This window comes from Girardinichthys multiradiatus, chromosome 20, assembly GCF_021462225.1.
Source record: "Girardinichthys multiradiatus isolate DD_20200921_A chromosome 20, DD_fGirMul_XY1, whole genome shotgun sequence".
In the NCBI taxonomy this organism is placed as follows: domain Eukaryota; kingdom Metazoa; phylum Chordata; class Actinopteri; order Cyprinodontiformes; family Goodeidae; genus Girardinichthys; species Girardinichthys multiradiatus.
The window spans coordinates 5,071,201-5,097,367 of NC_061812.1; the positions used below are offsets into that span (position 1 = coordinate 5,071,201).

The 26,167-nt window shown below is 42.7% G+C and overlaps 2 protein-coding genes across 9 annotated transcripts in view; one reads left to right on the top strand and one right to left on the bottom strand.

Moving 5' to 3' along the window:
* ip6k1 (inositol hexakisphosphate kinase 1) overlaps positions 1-12,025 on the top strand; it is a 32,782-nt gene extending 20,757 nt beyond the window's left edge. For 2 of the 8 annotated variants that reach the window (XM_047346827.1, XM_047346825.1), the window contains 6 exons: positions 3,259-3,496; positions 3,818-3,999; positions 5,666-5,847; positions 6,292-6,525; positions 7,424-9,173; positions 11,525-11,738. In XM_047346827.1, coding sequence (XP_047202783.1) covers positions 3,259-3,496; positions 3,818-3,999; positions 5,666-5,847; positions 6,292-6,525; positions 7,424-7,924 — 1,337 coding nt within the window. In that variant the 3' untranslated portion in view covers positions 7,925-9,173; positions 11,525-11,738. Of the gene's footprint in view, positions 1-3,258; positions 3,497-3,817; positions 4,000-5,665; positions 5,848-6,291; positions 6,526-7,423; positions 9,611-11,524; positions 11,739-11,794 lie in introns of those variants that run through there. The other 6 variants (XM_047346828.1, XM_047346831.1, XM_047346832.1 and 3 more) reach the window with 6 other exon arrangements.
* Positions 12,026-12,514: 489 nt separating this feature from the next.
* On the bottom strand, positions 12,515-24,722 carry osgn1 (oxidative stress induced growth inhibitor 1). The gene is made up of 8 exons (XM_047346824.1): positions 24,566-24,722; positions 18,648-18,710; positions 16,571-16,707; positions 16,310-16,501; positions 16,091-16,182; positions 14,885-15,084; positions 14,457-14,788; positions 12,515-14,332 (listed from the first exon to the last, which is right to left on the bottom strand). The coding sequence occupies exons 2-8, from the start codon at positions 18,703-18,705 to the stop codon at positions 13,754-13,756; spliced, it is 1,590 nt and encodes a 529-aa protein (XP_047202780.1). The 5' UTR covers positions 18,706-18,710; positions 24,566-24,722; the 3' UTR covers positions 12,515-13,753.
* Between the last annotated feature and the right edge of the window lie 1,445 nt (positions 24,723-26,167).

Sequence of the window (26,167 nt, forward strand, 5' to 3'; positions counted from 1 at the left end):
TGAAAGGAACAGGGTTCTGTGAAAGGAACATGGTTCTGTGAAAGGAACGGGGTTCTGTGTAAAGGAACGGGGTTCTGTGCAGTTCTTTAGCAGAAACATCCGTGCTTATTTCTTAAAATTCTCTAACTTTACCAGCAGGTATCCATCTTTGTGCATCTTCTTCTCCTTTTAATTTTTTTAGTTTCCTCTCCCTCTGTGTTTGCAACATTTATACCCACAGCCTTAAAGAGCGACACGCTGTCGTCCCGACCCAGACGGGCCCTGTAACCGGGCCTTTTCGCTCCAGAACTGTATGGAGGAATGAAACACCTTCCCCACCTGCTCTGCATTTGAAAGCAGCTGGGACAGAGTTGGTATGTTAGGAACCAGCAGTTACAGCCAGGTGCCCTGACTGTCGCCAAGGAAACGCTGATATGTTGAATGTGTGATGTGGAAATAAATTCAGGTTGCAACATCAGAAGACATTAGTTCCACTTTCAACAAATACCACGAATACCCTCCATCATATTGGAAATATTAAAGTATACTCATATTGAGTAGGAACATTCCTGGATAATGTCGAAAGCAGAGATCTCTTTCCCTAATTTTGATCTCAAATGTGACAATTCTGACATCCATCCATCCAGAAAACAATGGCGAACTCTCTACAATCTGAATCTGGAAAACCATGGACTGACCTGAAGGATATTTGGAAGAAAACAGACTGTAGATAAAACGTCAAACCCAAAATGCGCTCTGCAGGTCTGCCTTCAGCTGACTCTGGTAGGATAGCTGAACATTTGTGGGCTTTTCCCTGGTGGGTCTGCATTCCCACCAGCCCAACAGCACAGCCAGCCTATATTTAGCACTGGATCTCTGCCTGCTGCCATTGTCCTGCTGATTAAATATCAGCAGACAGACAGCTGCCCAGGAAGAACCTTTCAAAACTGTCAAGGTTGTTTTGCCCACATATTTTCTGACACTATCTGATCAAAATTCTCCTTGTTTTGTGCTTTTAGAGATGGTGGTACCTCTGCAGATGGAAAGTTTGACTAATTAGATCAAGGAGAAACTGAGTTAACTTTATTGTGACTGGATAAATAAAATTATTCTGGATAGAGGGATCTGCTGCCTCCATCAGACATCATCTGACTTTTTAGAGTTGCTTCTCTTCGTCTGTGAAAATAAATGACAAAATTAGATTTGAACAAACAGGATGGGACTTGAATTTAGGAGGAAAAAAAGGTTTAATTGGTTTGATTTATTTGTTTTTGCCTCTGTGTTCCTGGCAAACAACAGAGCAGTTACAGCCGATGGTGGCTTTGGTTTTCATCACACATTTATCACGGTAACACAGGTTGTGGCTTCATTACCGAGAAACAATCAAAAGATTCAGCTTGTTAAAGATGGGGGTTAAATACGTTTTGTGGTGTATTTCTGGATAAAACGGCAAAGTTAGCAAGAAATGCTGCAATGATACACTGGGAACATTCAACCAATCAGAATGTTCTGATCTGTAAACCCCACCCTGTCCAACCCAGAGCCAAATGGAGTAAAATGTCTGTGTGGGGAACTGGTTTAGCCTCTGATTCGTTCAGTCAGGAGGTGTGGGCAGCAAGGAAATGATCCACAAATCTGGATTCTGGTTTCTAAGGTCAAAAAGCACCTATAGATTCAGGGACTTCAGTCATATTAAACCAGAATAAAGTTTATGGGTGTATTTTCACTGCAGGAACCTTTTCCAGGAACCAGAGAAGGTTTCTGAGGTACATGGGCAGTACTTTTTGGACGGGCCGTGAATTGTAGGTGGGCTTTTGTGATGGAAAGGTTTCCTACTTGTTGAAAATTCCCAACATGTTTTGTTTTCCAGTCAGCTCCCAGTTTAACCTCCTCATCATATCAACTTTAAATTATGAGACAGGAATAAATGATATTTTATTTTTCTAACCAGCCACTCATGTTGAATATCACAGTCTTTTACAGAGTTTGTATTCATGTACATTATTAACATCATCCAGAATGAGCTGAAGGTCATAATGTACTTTATATACATTATGATCCAGGATGCAAAGCAAACCAATCCCAACTTCCATGATTGTTAAGAAGATTTTAGGTAAGAAGCAGATACCTTAAACATCTGCAGATTGTCACGAACCTCCTCCGAAGGGAGGCAGATAATGGGGTTCCTGCTGTGTAGAGACCCTCTCAGCGGCAGTGGACATACGTTACGCAAACCGCCCTGGATTGACCCCACAGCGGTCCCAGATGGGCCACGTTCCGGGTCGTATGATAAAAACTGACCTTACGTGGATGACCCTTTGTGCTGTGAAGATCTTTTTCCAGTGAAACGTTTTCATAAAGAGAAGAAATGTCGTATTGTGAAACGACGCTCTCCAAAGTTAAAAGAACCGACCAGCAGGCAGAGGGAGCCTCTAAAAGGCTTCAAGAAATTTTTAAAGGCAGTTTTTGTGACCTGCAGCCAAATATTAGCCAAGGCTGCTGCATGTTGTTGATGTTGAACACAACTTGAAATCCAGGCCAGGTAATATAAAAATGCACGATTTGTAGAAATGTCTCATTTTTGCAGATACATCACATAATCTAAGGTGCTGCACATTACCCTAATGTATTATCAGACATATTTACACAAACCTGCATCACACTGAAGCTCTGCAAGATCTTTATAAAGAACAAGGCACGTTTCTATAGGACCTTTCATACACAAAGCAATCCACACGGCTTTATGGGACTTCTAAGGAATGATAGACAGAAAATAACAAAGCAAATAAGCACTGAGTAAAAGAAAAATAGGTTAAAATGTAGATAAAAAAGGCACTAGAAAAAGTAATGTTTCAAACAGTTAATTAGTCAGATTCTTTCATCAAAATGTTGTAACCCAAAATGTTTTCAGTCCTGATTTAAAGGAACCACCAGTTTCTGAATTTCTCAGGTTTTAATAGCTGTTCCAGAGCTGAGGAGCAAAGAAACGAAATGCTGCCTTCCCTGGTTTACTTCAGGGTCAGCAGGTCTCTGAATACCTGATGGGTCTACAAGGTTCATACCTGACCCAGTTCTTCCTTTAGTAACATCCATTTCTCTGAATGCGTTTTTACTGTTTTAAGATCTGTAGTAATATTAAAGCGGCGCAATCGGCCCATCGGGGTTGCATCACTTTGTGCTGTATTTGACACTCTGCTTGTACTGAAAATCTCACAGAGATTCTTCCGCATTTGAAAATGTGTTTCTGATCCTCCGTCTCCGTCTGGTTCTGTCCGTCAGGTGTGGTGCTGGTGTGCTTCGAAGGCGACTCTGACGGATACATCAATCTGGTGGCATACCCCTATGTGGACAACATGGAGGAAGTGGCGGGGGAGCACGAGGAGCGGGATCCCCAGGAGAAGGAGCAGCCGAGGAGGAAGCACTCACGCCGCAGTCTGCATCGATCGTCCTCCTCCAGCGATTACAAGGAGGAGCGGGTCGACAGGAGGGAGGCGCACGAGACCGACACCTCTGACAAGTAAGAACCTACGGAGGGATCCAGCAATCCAGAAATGATTGTTGCTATTAACATGTCTATGAAAAGGTTTGGTTTAGAATAAAACCTAGTTGATAAATTAGTATAAAACTTTAAATGAGAAATCTTTTTTTAAAGATTATTCTGCTGCTGCAGGATCATGTTTTCTTCAAACCTTTTGTAATTAGGTGCAGGGAGACGGTCACAGCCTGGGGTTAGAGCTAGAGAGCAGGAAAATCAGCAGACAGACCAGACAGGAGTGAAGTAGGAATGTTTAAAAGCGCAACATTCCCACATTTACATTAACAATCTGCTCTCCTGTAGTCTCACAGAACTGAAGAGTCCCAGGCTCGACCCGAAGATCCTCTCCGACGTTCCCTTCCAGATGCTGGACTGGAACAGTGGTCTGGCCTCGGAGAAGATCAGCTACAACCCCTGGAGCCTGGTGTGCCACAAACAGCAGCTCAGCCGCATGAGATCTGAATCCAAGGACCGCAAGCCCTTCAGTATCCTCTGTCTTTACCCAGCAAAACAGGACTGTTTGCAGATTCACTTCTTTTCCAACCTGCATTAGCTACATATTACACTCCTTACACTCACTGGATAATTTATTAGGTATAACTGCTTAAATGCCTGTTCAGCTAGCATCAACTCCGTGCATAGGGCAAGTAGAGGTGATGAGTTCAACACAATCATCAGAATGAGGAACAAAAGTGACTTTGAACGTTTCAGAGTGTTTCAGAAACGGCTGATCTGCTGGGCTTTTCCTGCTCAACCATCTCTCAGGTTACTGAGAATGATCTGAAATAGAGAAAATATCCTGTTACTCGCAAGAATACCGTGTCTGAGCGTGCAGCTGTGACGTAGGCGGGCTACAGCAGCAGAAGACCACCTGTGGCTCCAGTTCACACAGGGCTCGCCAAGGCTGGTCAGTAACAAATTGGAAAACCTTTGCAGAGTATCGTATGGTACTACGTGGGTAGAGTCGTCTTCTTACAATTTAAAAAGGTGTGGGTTCGATTCCAGCTTCCTCCTGCTACAACCCCATGTTGTCTACCGATCTGCGCTTCGATGCATGAAGGTGTGCGTTTGAGTGGCTGCTCTGACTAGAAAAGTTCTCTATGAATCCTGTCCATTTAAAATTTACAATGAAATCAGGCATGAAAGCATGGATCCAACCTGCCTTAGAACAATGGTTCAGGCTGGTGGTGGTACTGTAATAGTTCGGGTCATTGTTATCAGGTCATAATGAACCAAAACCTCAGGAATGTTTCTGACATTTTGTTGAATTTCTTCCAAAAAGAATAAACACCGAGTCCAACCCGGTAGAAGCAATGAGTGCCGATTAAAGTGGCTGGTGAGCGGTAATATGCATTATTTTACTATCATATAATATAATGTCCATTTGAAATTAGAAATGAAGCTGATTAGCCGATATAACATAGTTCTAAAAACTCTGCTGTCAGTCAGTGTTCCTGTTGTGATTTCAGGGAACCAGTCAGCTTGGTTGTCATGACTGATGAGAGACAAGTCTCTGAATGTGTGTGAGACTAGTGATGAAGAAGCCTGGTGCTGTTGGAGGCGATTGGGTCAAAGTTTATGTTTTGATCTGAAGATTCAAAACAATGAGCCCCGCCCTCTAAAGGTCACGCCCTCTTCTGACCACACCTTTTTCGTCTTTTTTATCACTCCTTACATAGCGAGCCTCCAGGTTTCTCTTTGTCTTTGATGAATTTAAACTTTTTTAAGGTATTCGCTCATAATATTTATCTTCTCAATTAAAAGAGCATAAAAAGCAAAATTTAAAATGATCAAAAAATATTACTCATATTTATAAAACAAAAACACTGCTAAATTACCAGTTTAGCACAAAAATCTGTTATCCTTAGTTTTATCGTTTGAGGGTAAAAACAAACTTTAAATCAGCCAATTTAGATTTGCTTTAATAAGAAACAATCTCTCCTCATTACAGCAGGACTTTTAATGTGAAGGATAAGCAGAAACCTTTAATTTCCTGGTAAATCAAACGATCTTGCAGTTTTTAACACGCACATGTATTTTTGTATGTTTTTCTTGCTGAGATTCTTCGCTAAAAGCTAAGGTGATATTTTCCAAAGTAACAGCAGTAGATTTACATCTGATCAACGGTTTAATCCCTAACTGCGGCATTTGAACCAGAGTTCCTGTTGTTGGAGAACGTTGTTCACCACTTCTCCTACCCCTGCATCCTGGACCTGAAGATGGGCACCAGGCAGCACGGGGACGACGCCTCGGAGGAAAAGATGGCCCGGCAGATGAAGAAATGTGAACTGAGCACTTCAGCGACACTGGGAGTCAGAGTGTGTGGCATGCAGGTAGAATGACGAAAAGCTCTGCTCCATGCTGCACCTGAACACATCAGGATGTGGAAGCAGGAGCAGAAACTCTTCTATTAGTCCGTCTTTCATCAAACTCAATGTCACGCTTCGCTCAGCTGCAAAAACGTGGGCAGAATAGCTGAAAAAGCAGGACTCCTGCACATTTTAAACATTACATTGAATCTTTATTCAGTTTGTGAAGATCTTTTAGCTTCTGTTTTGCAGAATCAGATGCATCTGCTGCATTTAGCTTTATTTCCTCTACTCTTAAAGTACACAGAGGGATATGAAAAAGGTGCAAATGCAAACATTTAGGATGCTCTCAGCCCTTCAGTTTATGCAGGTGCAAATATTTTTGCTGATGCATTATTTAGACTGGAACTCTGAACAGTGGCAGTTTGGTTTCACACGCAGGTATTTACCCTCACCTCCCTTCTGCAGGTGTACCAGCTGAACACCGGTCACTACCTCTGCAGGAACAAGTACTACGGACGTGGGCTGTCGATCGAAGGCTTCCGCCAGGCCCTCTACCAGTACCTGCACAATGGAAAGTGCCTGAGGCGGGACCTCTTTGAGCCAATCCTGAATAAGCTTCGCAGCCTGAAGGTGGTGCTGGAGAGACAGGCGTCCTACCGTTTCTACTCATCCTCCCTGCTCATCATCTACGAGGGAAAGGTGAGCCTGGGCCTAAGATCGTTAACCATCTGATCTGCTCTCTGGTAACGTGCTCATCAGTTAAAGATCAAATGTTTCCTTAGCATAAAACTTCTTAACTTTATTGTTTAAGAGAGGACGGAGAGATTTCAATTAAATTAATTCATTTGACATAAAACAGAAAATAAAATATTTCTGGACTATTTCCACTGAGAATTAATCTAAAGCAAACACACCTTGGTGAGTTTCGCTGAAGCATTAAATACCAGCTGTGTGATTTTATTTATTTATTTTTGTTAAATGTGGAAAAAACACTTCTTTAAAATTCATATTGGTGAATTTTAAAGTAGAACTTCTGCTCAATTCTACTAAAGTAGGTAAAGGTCAATTTGTCTTTGTCCAGGAGGCTAAATTACAAACCTCATGAAAGCAGAAATGAACTCTGCTTTTGGAAAATGAACGGTAATATTTGATCTAGCAACAATAATTAAGATATCAGTAATCACGCTAATATAAATGATTAATTAATTAATTACTTCATTAATTGACAAGACGTGGCCCTAAAGGGTTAGGAGTTTTGTTGGTTTAGAAAAGTTTCTTTGAAAATGAATTTGACAGCCAGTGGAAATGTTTTCTGTTTCTAAAATTTGGTGCATGCCCTTCATGTTGTTGACCAATCAAAACCATTTTTCTTTAACGGATCAGTTTAAAGAACTAAACCAAAGAAACAACTTTTATAGAATTTCTGACAGGAAACCTGGAAGCTTGAGGTTCTTTTTAAAAAGATGGATTTAATAACATCATTCCCAAAGACATTCACACATTAATATTATTTACATAATGATTTTATCATGACTGTTAAAGCTGTTTTCATGTTATGTTTCATGTTATGTTATTTTCATGTTATTCCTGTGGACAGGAACCTGGGGGCCCTTTGACCCCCGGCCCTGGGCAGAATGCAGCCAGGCCACAGAAGACATCCGGGGCCCCTGCAGCGCTCCACACATCTCCTCCTCCCTCCGATGCTTCCAGTGAAACGGACTTAAGCCAGAACCCGGTTGTGAGGTCGCTGTCTTCTCAGGGACCTGGACGTATGGCCCCAGATTCCCCCTCTTCTTACCCTCCCACTCAGACACCGCCCACCAAGTCAGACTGCCGCTGCTTCGTCCCTCGTCCTCCATCACCTCGCGGGCGTCCAGAATGTCCCTCCCCGGCTCCCAGCTTGAATCCCCTTCCTCCCACTTCAGCACCACAACGGCCCCCTCTGGTGGATGTTCGCATGATTGACTTCGCCCACTCCACCTTCAAGGGTTTCCGTGGCGACACAGCTGTACATGATGGCCCGGACCAGGGGTACGTGTTTGGACTGGAGAGCCTGATCCAGATTCTGGAGAGTCTTCAAGAGGAAAACCTGTCATAGCTCCGGATGCTGAGGAACTCACACACCTGCGTCCAGTGAGCATCTGTCAGCCCAAACCGGCGGTTCTGCTATAACGTCCCCCCACTCGAAAAACTGACCGGTCTTTACACACATTCACCTCTTACTGTGACTCAATTCAGGTCCTGTTGATGCAGCCGTGTTCTCCAGAACTCAGACCCGTCATCTGTAGGCATTTTTCTGGACAGAGGAGACCAAACAGCTGCCAAGACGAAACTATGATGTCTCTGCATAACACCTACAGTTTGGATTTCTGCCCTTGTGAGGACCTTCGTGGTTATAATGCATTCCCTAAACGTGACCATCACACATTAATGCCTAACCACAGAGCGTTTCACGTTTTAGATGGCTGTTTGCCCTCTGTGACATCACAGCAGGTGTTTCAGGTGGGAATTTGATCTCATTGTCATATAGCTGAGTAGGTGAGTTCATATTAGTTAGTTTCCTTTGGTCAGATCAGAAGAAGATGAGGCATTTATCTTATAAGGTCCGCTTTCAGGTGAAGCGCTTTTAAATCCAAGGACCTCCATTTAGAGATTTAAAAGAGTGGAAGATCAGGAGGTTCTGCTAAAAAGGGTTAGTAGTACCGGCTGTATTATTACTGAAACTAGAAGCTTGGGTTATAAAGGAATCCAGTCTGGATGGGGTTTTATTTGCTGTGTTCGCTGTACAGAGTGATGAATATGCAGGTGACACAGCTACATTGTCAGCTGCACTGAAGAAGGGAACCTGGTGTGTCCAGTAGGGAGAGTATTTTTCTAGATTAAAGCAAATTTTTAATCACAGAACCTTTCCAGCTTCTCAAGATAAAACATCTGTCTTGCACATTCTGCACAGTGAAGCTTAAGTGGCACGGAAAGTAACTTGAGAAGATGTTCGTGTTCTGTTGGCCTTGGTCCTCACACAGATGGACAGACACGGACAGACAGACGCAACCACAGATCCTGGGAACAGTTATGGGTGGAGCTGCGGGACAAAATGTCTTCTCTGAACCTCCCAGTCAGCTGAATCCCAGCGATCACCTCCCCGGGCCAGTTCCTTCACCGCCTCCTCTCTCCTGTTTCCTCAGAAACCGAACCCCGACAGGTGAACAGACTGTTGTAGGCTTACCTCGAAAAAAGCACTAAGAGGCGAAGCAACAGGTGGTTCAGAAAGACATGCAGTATTTTAGAGTGCAGAGCACAGCGGCGCCCCCTACAAGGAAATCAGCAATGCAGCGCAGCAGAAACAGGTGCCGTAGAAGGACATTTGATCATCTTATTTTAAAAGTTTAGGGGTTAATCAGAAAAACATACATGGCCTGTGTCCTGTAACATTAGAAACATAAATGTCACTTTACGATCTGGTTCAGTGGTGTCCAGATGGTTATTTTAGTGTTGTTAGCAGATCTCATGAAAAGAGGCTGACACATTTTATCCCTAAATGCACTAATGCAGCTCAGTGGTTTCAGCCTTCTGGGGCTTCTTTACCAAATGAAGCTCCTCACCTATTCCCAGTACTTTAGTAATTTTTTTTTAAAATCAGGTCCATTTCTGCTGTCTGAGCTGAGGATCGATCAAAAGCACCAGAACCAGGAACTTAAGGGAAACTGTGGTTGTTATTGGCTCACATGCTGCCTTTTCATGGAATTTGTTTGCAGTACTGAATAAAAAGAAGAGTAACACCACCCTCAACTGTCAGGGCTCGATTATATGACAGAATAATATTAGAGTAATATTTTTCTGATAGATATTATACACATATGTGATAATGGGAAATGAGACCAAAAAAAAGATCAAATTTAAAACGTTTTGCTGGCATTGAATTATCACCCAGCCCTGCCTCAACATGCAGGAAAAGTATATATATTTATATAGAAATCTACACTCACCGGCCACTTTATTAGGTACAACTGTCCAACTGCTTGTTAACGCAAATTTCTAATCAACCAATCACATGGCAGCAACTCAATGCATTTAGGCATGTAGACATGGTGAAGACGATCTGCTGCAGGTCAAACCGAGCATCAGAATGGAGAAGAAAGGTGATTTAAGTGACTTTGAACATGGCATGGTTGTTGGTGCCAGACGAGCTGGTCTGAGTATTTCAGAAACTGCTGATCTACTGGGATTTTCACGCACTACCATCTCTAGGGTTTACCGAGAATGGTCTGAAAAAGAGAAAATATCCAGTGAGCGGCAGTTCTGTCTTGTCTTGTTGATTTCAGAGGTCAGAGGAGAATGGCCAGACTGGTTCCAGCTGATAGAAAGGCAACAGTAACTCAAATAACCACTCGTTAAAACCAAGGTATGCAGAAGAGCATCTCTGAACCCACAACATGTTGAACCTTGAGGCGGATGGGCTACAGCAGCAGAAGACCACACTAGGTGCCACTCCTGTCAGCTAAGAACAGGAAACTGAGGCTACAATTTGCACAGGATCACCAAAATTGGACAATAGAGGACTGGAAAAATGTTGCCTGGTCTGATGAGTCTCGATTTCTGCTGCAACATTCGGACGGTAGAGTCGGAATTTGACGTCAACAGCATGAAAGCATGGATTCATCCTGCCTTGTATCAACGGTTCAGGCTGGTGGTGGTGGTGTAATGGTGTGGGGGATATTTTCTTGGCACACTTTGGGCCCCTTAGTACCAAATGACCATCGTGTCAACGCCACAGTCTACCTGAGTATTGTTGCTGACCATGTCCATCCCTTTATGACCACAGTGTACCCATCTTCTGATGGTTGCTTCCAGCAGGATAACGCGCCATGTCATAAAGCACGAATCATCTCATATGGTTTCTTGAACATGACAATGACTTCACTGGACTCAAATGGCCTCCAGTCACCAGATCTCAATCTAATAGAGCAACTTTAGGATGTGGTGGAACAGGAGATTCACATCATGGATGCATCTGACAAATCTGCAGCATCTGTGTGATGCTATCATGTCAATATGGACCAAACTCTCTGAGGAATGTTTCCAGTACTTTGTTGAATCTATGCCACGAAGAATTAAGGCAGTTCTGAAGGCAAAAGGGGGTCCAACCCGGTACTAGCAAGGTGGACCTAATAAAGTGGCCTGTGAGTGTACGTCCTCCTGTACGCGTTAGCAGTAGTGGCAATAACGTGTCTGTGTCTCCTCTGATTGGTTTGGATTTGACATTGTTAGCCAATCACATTTGTTCATCTAAGCTTCCTCCACTTGAGGCTGAGGCTGGTCTAAATGCAGCACCGCCCCCTGCTGGACAGCAACAGGAACGAAATAGAACAAATATTTTATTGTGGTTTATTAAAGTAATAATTTATTTTTTTATCGTACCTTTATCCACAGATACGGGTAAATGTTTTATCATTAACCCCTCATAAAAGTGTAAAAATGTAAAGCTGTTATTAGGAGCAGAGAAGCAGTATTATTGGAGCTAACTTAGGTCTGCACTGTCTGCTGCCTCAGCTCCAGATTCAGACGTCAGTCAGCTCGTTAAGCACTTCCGCCTTCCTTGGAGCTGTGGTTCTGGTGGGAAAACTGTTCAACGTGTCTGTGTGTGTGTTAGAAAAGATGCCATCTTTGATTGTTGGTTTGTTTCACTCTACATCGACAGAGCTGGTAAAAACCTGCATGCTCATCCACGTCCTCCTGTTTAGACCGTTTTCCTCGTCATATCAAACATCCTCCTTACTGACAGCCCGCTTTTACCTCTCAGCGTTTCATGGTTATTAGCTTCAGAGACTGATGGCACTTATTTTTTGCATCTGGCATCATCCTGTTTGTTAGAACAGTGAAAGTACGTGAGATTAAATCTTTCCAGAAGCTTTCGCCTTGTGTCGTAATTCCTAACTGGACTTGATGCCTTCAGGGTTTCTCTCTCCAGGTGATGAAGACCTCCAGCAGCAGAACCTCCTGCCCTCTATCCAACACCTTCAGAAACATCACTGTGATCCAAAATCACTAATCATGGCGTCATCATGTTTCTACCTGGCAAATACTGTACTTATAGGCGTAGTAGAGTGAGACAGACCCAACAGAACCAACAACCATTACATGTGTGCTGCTGGTTCTGTGTCTGATCCATCAATTAATAAAAAGACAGGCAATGTGGAAATGATGGTGTTCTTTGGTCTTTATGGGTCAGCTGCAGTGAACAAACATGTTTTCAGTCAACAGTTTCTGCACATCAGAGGTTTTCAGACAGTTGGTTTCAGAGCTGTGGAACGTAGAAGATAAGTGCTGCCTTTCTGAGAGCCTGAGGGGTCTACAAGGTTCATGTCTGAGCAGCAGACCATTCAGCACGTCCATCAACGGGATTTTAAAATCATCTGCTGTGATTTAAGGGCTCCTCTAATATGATCCATTTTTCTGGTGTTGGGCAGGACTCTGGCAGCCAATAGAAATGAAATATAGCAAATTATTTCTCCTGGCAAGTTTAGATTAAAAATTACTTTTATTCAACAAAAGTTCTGATTGGAAAATAGAAGAATTCTCTCAAAACATAGAATATAAAGGAGTATCCGTTTTGGAAAATAAATCTATTTACATTTTAAGAAAAAAAATGAATGTGGAAAAAAATTAAATCAACTGAAAGACAACCAGATAAGTTTGCTGCTAAATTTCAGCTTTAATAGAAACATGTAGAAATGAACAGAGATGAGAAATACTTTCAGGAACAAACCTTCCTGTTGATGAATAAAAGCTGCATCAGACAGACGAGGCTCGGCTTTATCTGCACCGGTTCTGTGATCATGTGAGGCAGAAGTTATACGGTTCTGAAACTGAATCCAGTCAACACGTTTTAATGTCAGCTTTTACACCCAGAACCCACTGCAGCATCCCCCAAATCTACAAAGATCTTTTATACTGAAAAATTAAATATGGGAAATTCTCCTTGTGTTTAGTGATTATAAAACCAGTTTTACTTTCTGCAGAACTCTGCATAAAACTGAGTGTTTAATGTTGAAATGGTGGTTTTTAAAAGCTTATACATTATGTCACATGATAACAGAAACCAGAATATAGATCCCAAATGGAAACTGATTAATACATTTAATGATTAATTACAATAAGCATTTGATCATCAGGAAAACATCTTGTTTTGGATATAAATATATGTGCAGATGGACCTTTATATGGCTTACTGCTTAAACATGTTTAAATAATCTGAAGAAACTTTCTGAAAAAAAAAGATACAGTCTAAACATATTTACTGTCAAGAACTTAATGTTTATATGAAAATATATTTTAAAAGAAATTCTTCTTGTGGTTTAATTTCACAAAGTTGGACAAGATAATGCAATAAAACCTTGAAGCGACCAAGACTCTGGGAGAAATTAGAAAAGAATAATTTATTTTTTACTCATTTTTCTTTACTAAACCAATAAATAGAAACCAGCTTCATTAAGACGTAAAATAAAAGCAGCAAAAAACGGTAAAATACAAACTCAATAAAAAGGATATAAAAAACAGAAACTATATGACAGATTAGTGGTTTAAACACATTTCCTCACAGAACAACCTGGACACCCCGGTCCAGTTGGGTCGGCTTGTCGCTCCAGTGCAACGTTGATGTAAGTACAGTCGGCACTAAACTTGGCTTTTGGACCGTTTAAATATTAAACTGGATTTCAGCAACAGAACCGATACATTTAAATCGGATGAAAACTGTCATGATTATTACATAAAAGCTCAAGATCCGTTTAACATGCATAAAATGCAGAACAGGAAGATCCACTTTAAAAGTTCTGTTGCTGCTTTAACGCCCTGAATTTCCTGTCCAATCTTGATGCGATCAGAGTAGGTCTGTTTGCTTCAGTTCCGTAACCCTCCAGGGTTCTAGCTACGAGTCCAGAACCTCTGCATCTATTCGACAGCTCACCCGTCTGTCTGCAGTAACGGCTTTCTCTCCCCTCCTCCAGCTCCATTGCTTTGAGAGATCACCAACGATGGCCAGCGCTCCTCCTTTGAGGAACCTGACAAAGTTCTCGCCCACCAAAGGGCCCATGGCGTACATTCCCGGCCCGTCCGCAGCAAGCACCTTGTTGGTGAAGGGGTCCACGTCTATCGGGTTTCTCCGGCAGGATATCGCTTCATCTGGGTTGATGCCTAACGATCGGCCTTTATCACGAAGGAAGGAAAGGTTGGGGTGGGCGCCAATCAGAACCAGCGCCTTGGAGACCTGGACCACGGTCTGCTCGCCAGAGTCTGACTCAAGGATGCACTTCCGGTCAGGCCGGAAGGCCGCGACCCGGTGGCATGGAAAGCTCAGGTAGCCGGGGTAGGAGGAAGAGGAGGATGAAGGGGTGCTGGAGGAGGAGAGAGGGGTGTATGAAGAGGAGGAAGGCCGGGAGTGAAGGTTCTGGGCCGGTTCAAGTGAAGGGGTGGATTGATGCGGCTGCTGTGTCATCATCTGATGGACCTGAGGGGTAAAGAAAAAGCAGAGTTTAGATCTTTGTGAAGGTATCTGCAGCACAAACCTGCAAACAACACTGTACCATCAGATCCACGCAGCCCCACATGAGCCTCCGGAACCACCTGCTCACCTTGTGGTACTCTGGGTAGAGCAGTTTGGGCAGCTGGTTGAAGATGAGCCCGGGGTCGACGACCGAGCGCCTGAAAGCATGGTACACCGACGTATTGAGATGATGAGCGGCAAGCACCGCATCGGCCGCCGTAAGCCCAGCCCCCACCACCAACACCGGGTCTGAGGACTGGTCCAGCTCGCCCCGAGAGATGGCCATCTCCAGCTCCCAGAAGGAGTGGCTGACAAAGGGCAGCGACTCTCCCTCCACGCCAAGCCGGGCCGGGACGTCGTGCGTTCCTGTCGCCAGCACCACGTTGTGGGCCAACAGGGAGAAAGGCACCTCCTCTGTAACTAAGCAACCATCCATAAGCAGAAAGTGTATTAATAACATCCACTAGAACCTACAATAGTTAAGATGTTTTTTTATTTTTGTTTTTTTAACTGTACCTCCTAGAATTTCACCCTCTCTCCGCTGCAGTCCCGACACTCTCCAGCAGGAGGGTGACCCATCCTGCTCACCAGGCTCCCTGGTTACCGAGGTAACGGTTGTCGAACAAGCAAAGTTCTGCTCCAGGGACATCTGGGATACGTAGTGCTGGTAGTAGGAGGCTATTTCTGCAGGTGTGGCACGGTCATTTCTCACATTTCTGCAACAAAAAACACGTAAATAGATTTTAATGGAACACAGGACCATCTTCAAATTAAACATTTTCCTTGCATGTCAATGAAGGCGGTTCCTTGCAAAATTTTGCACGGGTCGTTCCCCAACCCTGTCAAGAAAAACTAAGGAAGCAGCTAATTTATTTTGGTTTAATAATTCAGAATAAAGTCAAATGAAAGAAAAATAAGAGACACACGATTAGTCTCACTGTTACCGACTTACATTCCGTCGCTGTCAGGCATAGAAAAAACCTTGCATCTCCAGTTATAGTCATTTCTCCGAATTTCTGGTGAAAAACAACTGTACTGGTCACCCTTCAGATCTGTCTGAGGTTTCAGAAACATGTTTCCAGTGAAAAGGGTGAAAGAGTTAGTTAGTTTGACCAAACTCGCGTTTAGGAGCCAGATATTTTTTTTATCATTTCCTGACAATTCCTCCTTTTCTAGAGATACAAGGTTTCTGTCCAACAGCTGCGACTATAGAGTGGAAATATTCAGGAGAGATCAAGATCTTTATGGATGTCTGTGAAGAATTGGATAATACAGTGGGTATCTAGTTCATCATCCCAGATTTAAATATGATAAATAAAAGAATTTCAGATAATTTATGACACATCATCAGTAGGTGTTGGTATGGACTGGAAACCGAGAAACTACAACATCCTGGTTCTTGTGTTGTAACTTTACCTCTGATAGTATTTACCTGTTTAAAGGATAACAAATCTGTATTTATACTACTTACTACATCATCGTTTTTTTAGAGAAACAATATATACATTTTATGTTGAATTACACTCACATAATAAAACTAAAACCACAACAGGCAAAAATAAATACCTTTAAATACTTTCCCAACATGGTATTTAAACATTTATAGTAACAAAAATGAGACGTTTGGTTCCTTATGTGCCCTGATGTTTGTTTAGTGGACTCTCCAAGGAGGAAACTGTTTGTTGTCAACAAAACATGATTATTTTCTCAGCAGCATCAGACCTGCGTTTGTCTCTCATCCAGTCCTTCAGTTTGAGCCCAGGAAGCTCCATCCAGTTGGCCAAACTGAGAGTCAGCATGGAGCCCTCCATGGCCTGCAAGGAGCACACAGGAAACACCATCAGAGACTGAAGCATGTGGGGGTTGATGTGGTAAACTTTATTGTAAGTAAGCCAGAAGAAATGTTTTCATAGATCTCAGAACAATTATTCTGGGTCATACATGCCACGCTCCTCCAGGTGGGCCCTTTCCCAGGACCAGATGAGGAATAGCACGCTCTGGCTCGTATCGCCATTCCAAGGGGGAAGTGTGGTCCAGACCGAAGTCACTGTCTGGCAGCAGCAGCGAATCAAAGAGCACTGCCACGGGATTGGACGATCGCCCTTCCAGTCCTTCGCAGAGATACTCCAAATCCTGCCGAGAGGCTCAGTTTAGATTTACACCAAACAAACGTTTGTTTTACACCGAAGCTATCTGGGCTACCTGCTCCAGTAGTGACAGGTGAGGCTGCTCTGCCAGCTTACTGTGCAGCAGTGGGTTTGGGTGCCATCCCTCAGGTGACAGGTAGGGGGTGTAACCTGACAGCAGGTAGGACAGGCAAATGCCTGAGGGGCCATTACCTGAGGAACAGAAGGACATGGATGAAGGAAGATCTGCTGGACTGAATGGTTTCTAATTTCACCGACAGTAAACAGGAAGTTCTGGTGACTCTTGGTAACATCTGCATATCTGGTTTCTGCACATGCACAAGGATTTCTTTCATATTCAGAAAAATTCAAAGCTATGAACAGATTGCAGTGGGAAACAGGATCGGCCATCATGATCCAAACCATGAGCATGACTCAGCAGGTCTGAGGGGTTTCCATACTAAACCCAAAGGTGAAATAGGAAGAACATCAATTATGAATTCTGCACTTTTACTTCCTCATTTTTGCATGAAATATTCAGCGATCCCTCCACTTCCACTGTGGAAGTGGAACATCTGCAATATTTTCTCCCCAGTCATGTAGCAGGTGGACAGAGGATGGGAAGGAGCAGTAGCCAGCAGGAGCATCTTAGAACAGCCAGTAACTGGTTCGTCTTATTTACTGGTAAATATGTGCCTCTGCTTCATGGGTCAGATCAAATAAATCATCTCTAAGTCTATAAAAAAAGATTTCAGTGGTAGAAAGTTTTATTTTGGGAAATGTTCAAGTATTCACAACATTCCCTGAAGTTATAGTTGAGAGCTTAGGCTGGGAAGATCTGATCGGGTTTGTAGGAAAATCCAGAAATCTGTCGCATAATAAAGAGGTTTATTCATTACGTCACTGCAGACTGTCTGCTTACACTTAACTATAGTTCGACCCAGATTAATTATTTGTAATATATTTTGGGGAAGGACCTTTCCCACAATGCTTTGTTAGAGCTGCAACTCCATGAGATGATCCTTGTTCTTCTGCTCCTCCATTTCAGGAGCTACAGCTTCTTCTTACCATCTATGATATTAATAGTTTTATATTTTATAGTTTTGTTTACAAGAATCGTGTCCACGGAAAGTGAAAGGAATATAGTAATGCATTTCAGTCCTTTTTATAAGTCATCTTCCTGAATATAAGTACAGCAGAGGTCAGGCAGAGGTCCGGTCTCAGACCGATCCTAGAGAACTAGAGTCTGAAGGTACTTTCCCCACTTAGTAAATGGCCATCGTTGTGTAAAAGTAATCTAAAATTGTTTAACTGAACTAATTTTTGTCATTTTTAATGAATTTTATTCTGATTCAGTTTTGATTTTTTTTTTCTCCATATTCAACAAATTTATGATCAACTGAACAGAGATCGTTGTAGGATTTTATAGTCTGGATTATTTTAATAATGTAATGCCTACCTACCAATGCATCCGTTACATTCTTTTGAAATTACAGATATTTAAATTGTGCAAATAAACTAATTTATTTCCAGTCAGTCATTTTCTACCACTTATTCCATAGTGGGTCGCGGGGGAGCTGGTGCCTATCTCCAGCAGTCTACGGACGAGAGGCGGGGTACACCCTGGACAGGTCGCCAGTCCATCACAGGGCAACACACAAACAACCATGCACACACTCATTCATACACCTAAGGGCAATTTAGAGTTGCCCTTAGGTGGGAGGAAGCCGGAGTACCCGGTGAGAACCCACACATGCACGGGGAGAACATGCAAACTCCATGCAGAAAGACCCCTGGCTGGGAATCGAACCCAGGACCTTCTTGCTGCAAGGCAACAGTGCTACCAACTGCGCCACTGTGCAGTAATTTATTTCCACCCATTCTGAAGCTACTGAGCTACTTTCTCCAGAAGGCCTGTTGCATTACAATCTAATGTTTAAACCTAACCCTGTGATAAATAGTGTTTAGTTATTAATCTTGAGCAATCATAAAAAGACAAAACTGCAAGTCTGCTTCGACTCTAACCAAGATTACTTCCTGGTTTGAGGTTAGACTCCATGAACTGCTGGGTGGAGCGACCAATAGCCTCCTGTTCACCTCTGAGGTGTTTCCAGAGCCTGCATAGAACATGCTGCCAGAGGTCAGGTCCTTACCGATGATCACAACAGGCAAAATCTCTCCACACGTAGTTTCTTTATCCTGTAGATCCATTTCTTCTGCAAGACAGAAAAACAAGGTACAGTCACAAATCTGTTTTCTCTCTTTATCGTTGCTATTCTCAGTGGTGAGATCTTTTTTCGTCACCGCTCTGCTTCTGCTTCCTCAGTTTGACCTCGAGGTCTGACACAAAGCTACGACCCGGAGTGAACAAAGATGTTCAGAGACGACAGCTCAGCAGGAAGGAAATGAGCGCGAGATGATCTGTCAACACTTAACACTTCGTTGTGAATCCGATTCATAGATTTCAGGCGTGTGCATACATGGCATGACGATGGCGGCTCGTAGAGCGGTCCGGTATTTTCTAACAGTCCGCAGAGACCCAACCAATCCTTGATTTCAATTAAAAAGGAGAAAAACGTCCCGTTTAGTCTTGGATTTTATCCTCCATAACGTATCACAAAAAGGTTTTTATATTTTCCACTAAAACATGGCCCAAAAAAAAATGTTACAAAGCACAAAGATGATTGTTTCAGAAGGCCAGCAGAAAACTTCAGAATCTGCTCAACTAAGTCAGGGCCAAATGAACAGGACAACAGAAAATCAATGCTGTGCATTAGTATTCACTCCCCCTGAACCTTGTCACATTTGTCGCTTCACAACAAACTTCGATGAATTTTCAGGGATTTTATGTGATAGAGCAAAGCGAAGTCCCGCGTTATTTTGAAGTGAAAAGAAAAAGGAACGTTTGTGCTGCGGGTGTTTTAGGGTATATTTTTAACAGCTTTGCACATCCAGAGACTCAACTTTCTGTTGTTTCTTGTTTGCTAGTTTAGGCTCTCTGAGTGTATGGAGAGCTCCTGTGAACAATCATTTAAAACATTTCTACCAATTCTTAAACAGATTAAGCCTTGACTTTAAAAAGCTGGAAGAAGACATCCCCACAGCATGATGCTGCCACTACCATGGTTCAGTGTGTTTAGGGTGAAGTGCAGCATCATTTACCTCCTCACCATATTCAGCATTTAGTTTCATGGCGCTCTCGTCTGACCAGAACACTTTCTACCACAGGATTTGCTGATTTCCTCTACAGGGTTAGAGGCAAACTGCAAACAGGACTGCAAATGGATATCTTTCAACCATGGCTTCCTTTTCAATAAAAGCCAGATTGTAACTCAAAGTTGTCAGTTTGGGCCACGGCGAGTTGCATGGCACAGCGGTAGAACACGTGACCCACATAGGCCCGGAAGCCTCGGTCCTGGATGCAGCCGTTGCGGCTTCGATTCTCGACCCGGAGAAAGTTGTTGCATGTCTTCGACTCTCTCCACCTCACTCCCAGTCAATCTACGTGAAAAAGTAACAAAAATAAAGGGCTCTACTGCTGCATGCAAAACATAAATGAATAAAATAGAAAGTTAATAAACTGATAAAATATAGAGATTCTCCCACCGGAGCTGTGTCTCTACAGCTCCTCCAGAGTTCCCACTGGCATCCAGGCTGCTTCTCTTCCTGAGCCTTTTATTCATCTCTTATCAAGCAACCTGAAGCTCGTTTGTTTTTTGTTTCAACGTGTAAGAAAAGAAAATTGAAAGCTGACGTTTCTCCTGAGCTGTTGTAAAGTTTTTGGTGAAAAAGGCCTCGAACAAGGGTGAGCAGTTTCCCCTTAAAGCTCACGACAAACCCTTTTCCAATCTGGGATCCTGCACAGTAAATCCCTGTTAATATCGAGTCCTCTGGGTGGCTGAAGGGTTTGCAGGCCAACAGCCATGAGGTCAACCGTGATCTCATTCAGGCACGCCCTTCATAAACTGCAGAGTCATGCTTACATAGACGAACGCAGACACGTGAGGAGAGGACACAAAAGAAGAAGAGAATGAAGGAAGCAACATTTTAGTAACAGCAAAGCGTAAGAGAAGTGAAGAAAGTGAAGAAAAGGAGAAAGGAAAAGAACCAAAATGAGAGAAAAGATGGGCTGGGAGAGATAGAAAGGGGTTATATAAGTTCAGCTGAGAAGCTGGCATGGGGCCCAGACATGAGTAAGTTTCAGAGCCAAAGTCACTCAGGACTACGTGCAGCTCCGGCCCATTTCCCTTAGTGGAGCTGCCGGGATGATTAGTTTATTTATTCTCCAGAACAAAATGTTGAATTTCTGCCCAGTCAGAAATAGTCACTGATGTATTTACAGTAAAGCCCTGATCAGAGTTACAGCGTAGCTCTTTTTACGCTGCAAACAAAGACAAGTTCAACCATTTAGTTTCAGTTTAAAATGAGACTTAAAAACTGTGAGCGCCACATTTACAGGCTGCAGGAAACCACTTCCTGCTGCATCCCAAACAGTCCACCTCAGTCGCAACAGGACTCGTAGAAAGCTCCTTCAGGTGCTGCTTGTTTACCTTTCGCACAGGAATCATTGGTTGCAGCTTCAAGGAGATCAAAATCAGCCGTCTCGTCATCCGATGAGAAAACCTTAAGAGTCATAAATCTTTGCTTTGGCAAAGAAAAAAGGCAAGCTGATCAAAGCTGGTCACCATATGAGACGAACGTGACGAGAGAGAAGATCCACCCCGTTTTGGTCTATGATGGCCGACACAAGAACTCCAGACATCCAGACTGGAAGCTCCTCTCCTCATTAGCTTCTGAACTGATGTTCTTCAGCCTTTTTATTCAACATAAAAGTTAGTAGAAATCATCAGTCCACATGGAGCTGTCACCTTGGAGTCAAAAATGCTCTTGCCATAAAAATATTAACCATCATATTTTTTCCAAATCTGTTAATGGATGCAGTTATGATCTTCAGACACCATACATAAATATTCATGGATTTCAACCTCTTCAGATCAGTTTAGGTTTTTCCGTTAGTCCAAACGTCTCCGCCTCCCTTCCAAAATATGAAGTATATATAAAAAAATCTTTAAAAGCAATAAAAAGTTCAGTTTTTGTGAAATTCTAACAGCAGTGAATTGAAAAAAAAAAAGAATAGAGAAATAAATTGCAAAGTAGAGCATTAAAAAGCTTAAGAAGCACAGACTGAACATTTTAACTTATAGTTTATACAACTGGCAATAAAAAAAATACTTTACGTGATGCATTCAGGGACAAGTGGTAGTTTTTTTCTGAGAATGGCAACAAATATGCAAACTCAACCCCTCCCTTCAAACAACCGATAGCATCAACAGACACACCAGCTAACATCTGAACCGACCCGACATGAAGCCTTTAATTATTAAAGTGGAAGGTCATTCCCCTGCAGGCGCCTCGGCAGAAACCCGACACCTCTTCATGCAGGAAGTAGGCGTGGAATGCGTGAGTATAACACAATGCCACCACGGTGCTATGTAAACCCATATCATTATGATCAAACACTTGCGTGCAGTGACAGCCAGTTACGGTGGTGCAAGTTTACCATTTAAGATCACTTCTTCCAGGTCCGCATCACCTTGACTACAGGTGGTGTTTTTATTGTGCTTTTATTTCTTGAACAGAATGTAGTTTGCTAAATAAAAAGTTAGCTTGGGAAACGTGCATCTGAAACCAGGGTTTCAATTATATCACAAGTCCTGCGATAATTAAACAACTTTTCTTACTGTTGTCTGTTGTTGTTCTATTAAAAGTTAACTAAATTCATTCAGGCTACGAGAGAGCAAGACTTTCAGCAGATAACAGGAAGGTTGAACAGACTACAGCAAAGTAGCTCCGTTTGGTCCTTTTTGGGCTTTCATCCTCTGTCCTGCTGGATCTGGAAATGTCTGAGTTAGGACACATGGAGGCTCCTGTTTTAGCCATGATAGCAGCATCTTACAATGCTATTAGAAGATGCTAAAGACAGATTAAAATGTGAATTATTAGTAAAAACATGTTTTACGGCGACTGCTCTCTCAGACAGTGAGAATAAGCTTTCCTCCGTCAACACAAATACAATCAGTGGAATCACATTAAAAAGCGCACAGATAACTGAAACTGAAGTCGAAATGAACAGTGGAGATGTCGTCTCTGCTCCTGAGATAAATAATGACGCCTCACAGCAGGAAAGTTAAAAAAAAATAAAGGCTGAGCTCACCTCTTTTTTGCAGCGTTTCAAGAAGAAGGCTAAAAGTAAAAAATTTAAAAAAAAAGATGTAAAGGCATCTACACACCCTCACACCTTTAGGTCCAATAACCAGCCTATGGGAGGAAACCAACACATGCACGTGGCCAGGATTTGGACCCAGAGCCTTCTTGCACCACCGTGCAGCCACCAGTTCTTCTAGCGCACCTAAGGATTGTTTTATCATATCTTCTAATTTAAAATTTACAATAAGGGCGTAGCGAAGGCGCAGGGGTAAAACAAATGACCTTCCGGGTTTAACTCCGGGCCCCGGTGACCTTTGCTGCATATCTTTCACCCCTTTCCTGTCAGCTTAGTGTGGAAAAAATGAGGAAAATAAAGGCTAAAAAAAACAAACATTTTATAACGAACACCTTCAGGCAAAAGTAGTTGCCAAGATGTGCACGAGGTATGAGTCACGTGAAGCATAGCAGGTTCCTGCAGAATGCATGAAATGCAGCACAATCCTTTTCTTTCCCATACTTCTCTATCTTTTCAAGCAACCCCCTCCCTGGATGCATGATCTTGCATGCATGCATCCCCTGAAAGTCTTCCAGGCGCAGACCTAATATAACCTGTGGCTGTCTGGTCCATCTGCTCCAACCAGACGACTAATTAGATTTTATTTATGAAGACCCAACAAGCGGCTATAGGCCTGCTGGAAAGCAAGAGTCGCTCCTTGTTAACCGGTTTGTTTCTATTCAGACTATAGATCCTAACCATATATTACCATTCCTGAGACGTAATATTAGGGCCGCATGGTTTATCTCTATTTAATTTACATATTTCAGTCAAATATCATACATTAAGTGTCCTAAATTCACAGTTAAAGTTATCAAATTGTTGCAGAAATCAAGACAATGTTTAGAAACACAAATTGATTATCTTTGCAGGATTTTCAACCTGTGATCTTTGACCCGAGTCCAGCTTCTTCGCTGTCATTGCGAAACTCCTCCAGAAAAGAAAACAAATACGGGAAAGTCTTGCTATATTTATGGAAATCTGAGTTCTTTAAATCCAAGGATGAAAACGCGTGGAAAGTTACACCATCCTGCACACAGTGTTCCTAGTTTGGCCTCAAACTGTGACAACAAGGACAGACGGAGACAACAGCTTCAAAATTCAGATAGAGACACAATGTCACTTCTGTTGTATTATATATTTGGCTCTGCAAACATGCAAGGTGGCTGGAGTATGAAAATCAGCTGGTTATCAGAGAAGCAAAAAATATAAAGCTGGTGGATTTCAGATGACTTCAGTCTCACATAGTCACACTAAAATCTTATTTAGACAGGAAGACATTAGGAATAAACCCCACAGGTGTTATTTTCTATAAATATCAATATTATATTTAGTCCTTCAGCTCGAAACTGTGGATATTTGCAGGTTTTAGTTGATACAAAAAAGCCCTTTGAATCTGAGCTTTTTAATGAAGAATGTATAACCTATCAGGCGATTTAAAAGCAAAAACTATTCAGCAGAATATTAAATGACAATAAATCTATAAGACCATGCCTGAATGAGCTATATTTCATAGAGTTTAAGACCCTGGCAGTGGTCCAGCAGCATGACTAGATATGTAACCTTAAGTGTGGAGCACCCTCCCACCGACACACACCCACTCACTCAGCCTGCCGGTACCCTGCGTGGGTCGTGTAACGGCGGTGTTAGCTCCATGCGGACCCGCTCAGCTCCACAGTCCAGCCTAACAACGGCTGCCCCCTCAGCAGCTCCATAATCCAGCGTAAAACGCCGCCAGGACCTGTGTTTTAGCAGCCGGGGTAGCCGCTCACGGCGTCAGCCCTCCGGGGACAGATTGCTGTTACTTACCGATTCCGCCCTGCGGCCTAAATGCTGGGTTTCAGAACCGTTTAGTCTTCTTAATTTGGTTCTAGTTGCGTCAGTTTCTCAGTCTGTCATGTCGCTGCTCCACGCTAGTCCTTCATTCAGCTATTTCCTCGCTAACTCCACCCCTCCGCTATGAGCCTGAGCTGCACGTTCACATATTATATAGTATTACTCCAGGCGACCCAACAGCCAATCAACAGCGACCACTCTGCTTCCCAGCCAATAAGAAACAGCATCGACAGATTCTGATGAAAAAGCGCGCTGTCGTAAGGAAAAAAAAAAAGATCGTTTATGTATGCGAGATGCTTCGAGCACGACAGTTTCAGATAAAAGTTATTTCAAAAGGTTTTATTGCTCAACGATTATATTCAGATTTACTTCTTTGTGATGGTTTTCACAATGTTTTCATACTTTGTTGCACTTTTCTATTTTCTCTGTTTTTTAGACGTCAGCCCCACTGCACAGACACAAACCGGCGAGTAGTCCGCAGCTTTAAGGAATCAAGCATAGCGCTCCTCAAGCGTGCTGTTTGCACATGTGGGTCAAGTGCGGATTAACCTGTCACGGCTGCAGCTACCAAACTTTGTTCAGTAAGATACATTTAGAGAAATCACGCAAGCACACCTCAGATAGTTATTATTTAGAGATGAGTATCATCTAACCTACAACAACACGATTAGGTACAGCTAATTAAAGATCATTCCTGGGTAAACTGAACGATGACCGCCTGGCCACAGTAGCTGAAATACTTGACAAGTTTAGTTAAAGCAAATGTGAACGACACATAAGACAATTTTTGCTGCTTTATTAATTGTCTGAAATAAAAAAAAAAAGGCAGCTGAGAATAAAGGTAAAAGTTGCAGAGTGATGAGATTATGTTTGCAAAGTTGAACTTGGAAATTAATTTCAACCCAAAACAAAAGTAGTGAGAGCAAATTCTGCAGCTCACAATTGAGTTAAGAATTAAGATTTATTTGGCGATGTATCCAGCAAGGAGGAGGAACCCAGGAGAAAAATCTAAGAGCAGCAACTTGGAGATTTAACTCTACCCAGGGTTTTAAAGGCTTTATGTGGTGAACCCAGGCTGCCTGTAATTCACCACATTGTAGGGTAACAAGTTTGACAAAAACTGTAAACATCTGGTAGCATTTAGGTAGATGTTATTTCTGCTCCAAGTCTGACCGGCATTGCTGTTCTGGTGTGCACAGGCCTTCGCCAGCACATTCCTCACCACAACGGTTTCACCACAATAGCCTACATTATATTAAAGAGCCATGTAGGCATAGTGCAAGTCTCACCTTCTTTCACAAAATCAGTCCCTGTTTTGCTCCCCCTGGTGCTGCTTTCCCTGTCATGAAAGCTGAGCCTGACCACCCTAAGGAGGAAGTTGTTCTGTTAGTCATAAGCTATATCTCATGACCATAGGTGAAAGATGCAATATAAATAGACCAGTCAGCTTTTTCTGCACTACAACAATTACTGCTTTCAGTATGGTAGGCCTTCTCCACCTTTGCTTGTAGTGACTCCACCCCATTGCCAACAACTGAGCGACCTTTTTTCACTAGCGTACGCAGTCAGCTGCTG